This window comes from Penaeus vannamei, chromosome 36, assembly GCF_042767895.1.
Source record: "Penaeus vannamei isolate JL-2024 chromosome 36, ASM4276789v1, whole genome shotgun sequence".
In the NCBI taxonomy this organism is placed as follows: domain Eukaryota; kingdom Metazoa; phylum Arthropoda; class Malacostraca; order Decapoda; family Penaeidae; genus Penaeus; species Penaeus vannamei.
The window spans coordinates 27,700,577-27,703,076 of NC_091584.1; the positions used below are offsets into that span (position 1 = coordinate 27,700,577).

At 31.2% G+C, this 2,500-nt stretch overlaps 1 protein-coding gene across 1 annotated transcript in view; it reads left to right on the forward strand.

Annotated features, from left to right (window-relative positions):
• The window catches only part of LOC138859513 (uncharacterized), an 8,395-nt gene that overhangs the window by 814 nt on the left and 5,081 nt on the right, over positions 1 to 2,500 (forward strand). The window contains exon 2 of the mRNA XM_070114942.1: positions 858 to 1,034. Coding sequence (XP_069971043.1) covers positions 858 to 1,034 — 177 coding nt within the window. The remainder of the gene's footprint in view (positions 1 to 857; positions 1,035 to 2,500) is intronic.

The window sequence follows — 2,500 nt, forward strand, 5'->3', positions numbered from 1 at the left end:
TAAGTTAAAATAAAGCTTGTGGAACTGCAGAATAAATTTATATTTTCTTTATTTCTCTCTTAGCCTAAAATTATATTTCATAAGACTGTAAATGGGAAAGGGATCATAAGTGTAAAAATAAGATAATAATAGAATAAGGAACCACAGATATTGAACCTAAATAGAGAAAATTTGAAAGCAAACACGCTATTTTTTATGTAAAAAAAAAAGTTTTTAATAACAGACAGACGCAGTGAAGCATTTCCGTGAGTGTTAATACATTTTTCTACCATTAACTTAATTCGTATTAGCGTAAAATATATCATTTTAATCGCGCTTTGGCAGTTATGTGGATTATTAAATTTACTGAAACCACTGCTATGTAAATTATAATTTGTTACTAAAATATGTGCTTATGAATGTCTTCATGCGTCGTATAAACTCATATTGCAAAAAGTTATGCAGATATATCAATTTTATTTACTCTTTTATAGGCAATACGTAACGGGCATGTTTTTTATTTATTTTTTTATTTTTCTAAATCTTTTTTACGCGAAATTTCTTTCTTATTAGATATTATATTTGTCTTTTACAACATCCACTCGCTGTCTTCTTCCACATTCTCAAATCAATTAAATATTTGAAATATTTTATTTAAACGGAATTATTATATATTATAATTACATATTATAAAAGAAACGTATTTAATTCAAGAAGAACATAAGCGCTAGAATTATTATAAAACAACCGATTAAAGACAGTAGGCATATTATACACAAAGGTCTCAGCATCATTTAACAAACATGGTTATAAACAGATAGAATATGCTGTGTGCTATATGCCTAGTATGCTGTATGCCTAGTATGCTGTATGCCTAGTATGCTGTATGCCTAGTATACTGTATGCTACATGCTTGGTATGCTGTATGTTATATGCCTAGTATGCTGTATGCTATATGCTTAGCATACTTTGGGCTATATGCTGTATGCTATATGCTTAGTATGCTTTATGCTATGGTTCGCAAAACCATGAAGGACATTTTCGTCAGCATTACAGTGATACGAATTAATGATGCAGATTACGAATTCTAACATTTATTCGACGAGGGAAAAATAAATCATTCATATATACGTTTTTCCTCCTCGTTATGTACCAGTAATTTTCCGACTTTTTCTGGATACATTCTAGATAATATAATCACGATTTGGCGGTTATGTCAGTCATTTATACTATAATTTATGGAGATTTGAATGCGATATTTGACACTTTTATCGACTGAAAAAAATGAGGTATTCTCTGTCCTTGCGATACGGAAGGAGAAGAAGAAGATGATGAAGAGGAAGAGGAAGAGGAAGAGGAAGAGGAAGAAGGAGATGAAGAGGAGGAGGAGAAGAAGAAGAGGAGGAGGAGGAGGAAGAAGAAGAGGAAGAAGAAGAAGAGGAAGAAGGAGAAGGAGAAGAAGAGGAAGAAGATGAAGAAGGAGAAGAAGAAGAAGAAGAGGAGGAGGAGGAGGAAGAAGAAGGAGATGAAGAGGAAGAAGAAGAAGGAGAAGAAGATGAAGAGGAAGAAGAAGAAGAAGAAGAAGATGAAGAAGAAGAAAGAAGAAGACTTTATATTAAGACACTTACTTATATTAAGACACTCAATATACCCAAGAAAAGCAATCTTTTTTTCCGAACGCAAACTATACAAACCAATTGTACCTAAATATCTTATAATATCCCAACAAAAAAATATCTAAATACGATTTTTGAAAATCCGAAATCCTTAGAGTAAAAGCGCGCCAAAAGTACTTACAGACCAACTGCCTAAAACATTTTCATTAAATGTTTTCGTTCATTTAAACTTCCTTCTGTAACGGAAACACCAAAATTTTAATGCACATCAATCATGTTATAGAACACATTAAAATGAACATATCGATGCTCATGTTATTAATGAAAAGTTTTAGCGAGCAAAAATAAATAATAATAATGGTGATAATAATAATGATAATATTAATAATAATCATAGTAATAATAATAACAATAATAATAATAATGATAATAATAATAATCAAATTACTACTACCACTAATGATAATGATAATAATAATGATAATCATAAACACATTTTCGTTCGCTTGAAAAAAATCAGATTTCTCCAAAACCAAGATGGCGCCGATTTTTACCGCTCGCACGCGCACACTTCGATCAAAAACTCGAACTGGAATGAACCAGGACCGTTGAATTCTGACGCATTTGTAGTAAGAAGCAGTAATAATTGAGAAGCTAACTATTTCGACCTAATTACCTTGAATTAAATGAATAATGGGGGTGATTTTAGCGGTTTAATGAGGTTGGAAGTGTAGGTAACCTCGTTTTCTAGTGATGATTTTAGCTTGTGTGTGATTAGCATGTGTCGATAATCAGGTTAAATCAAAGATAATCCCGGCATCAAAGTGAACACAGTTTGAAACGCTATTGCATATTATTATGATCATTATGTATATCTATATCTATCTATATATGTATATATACAT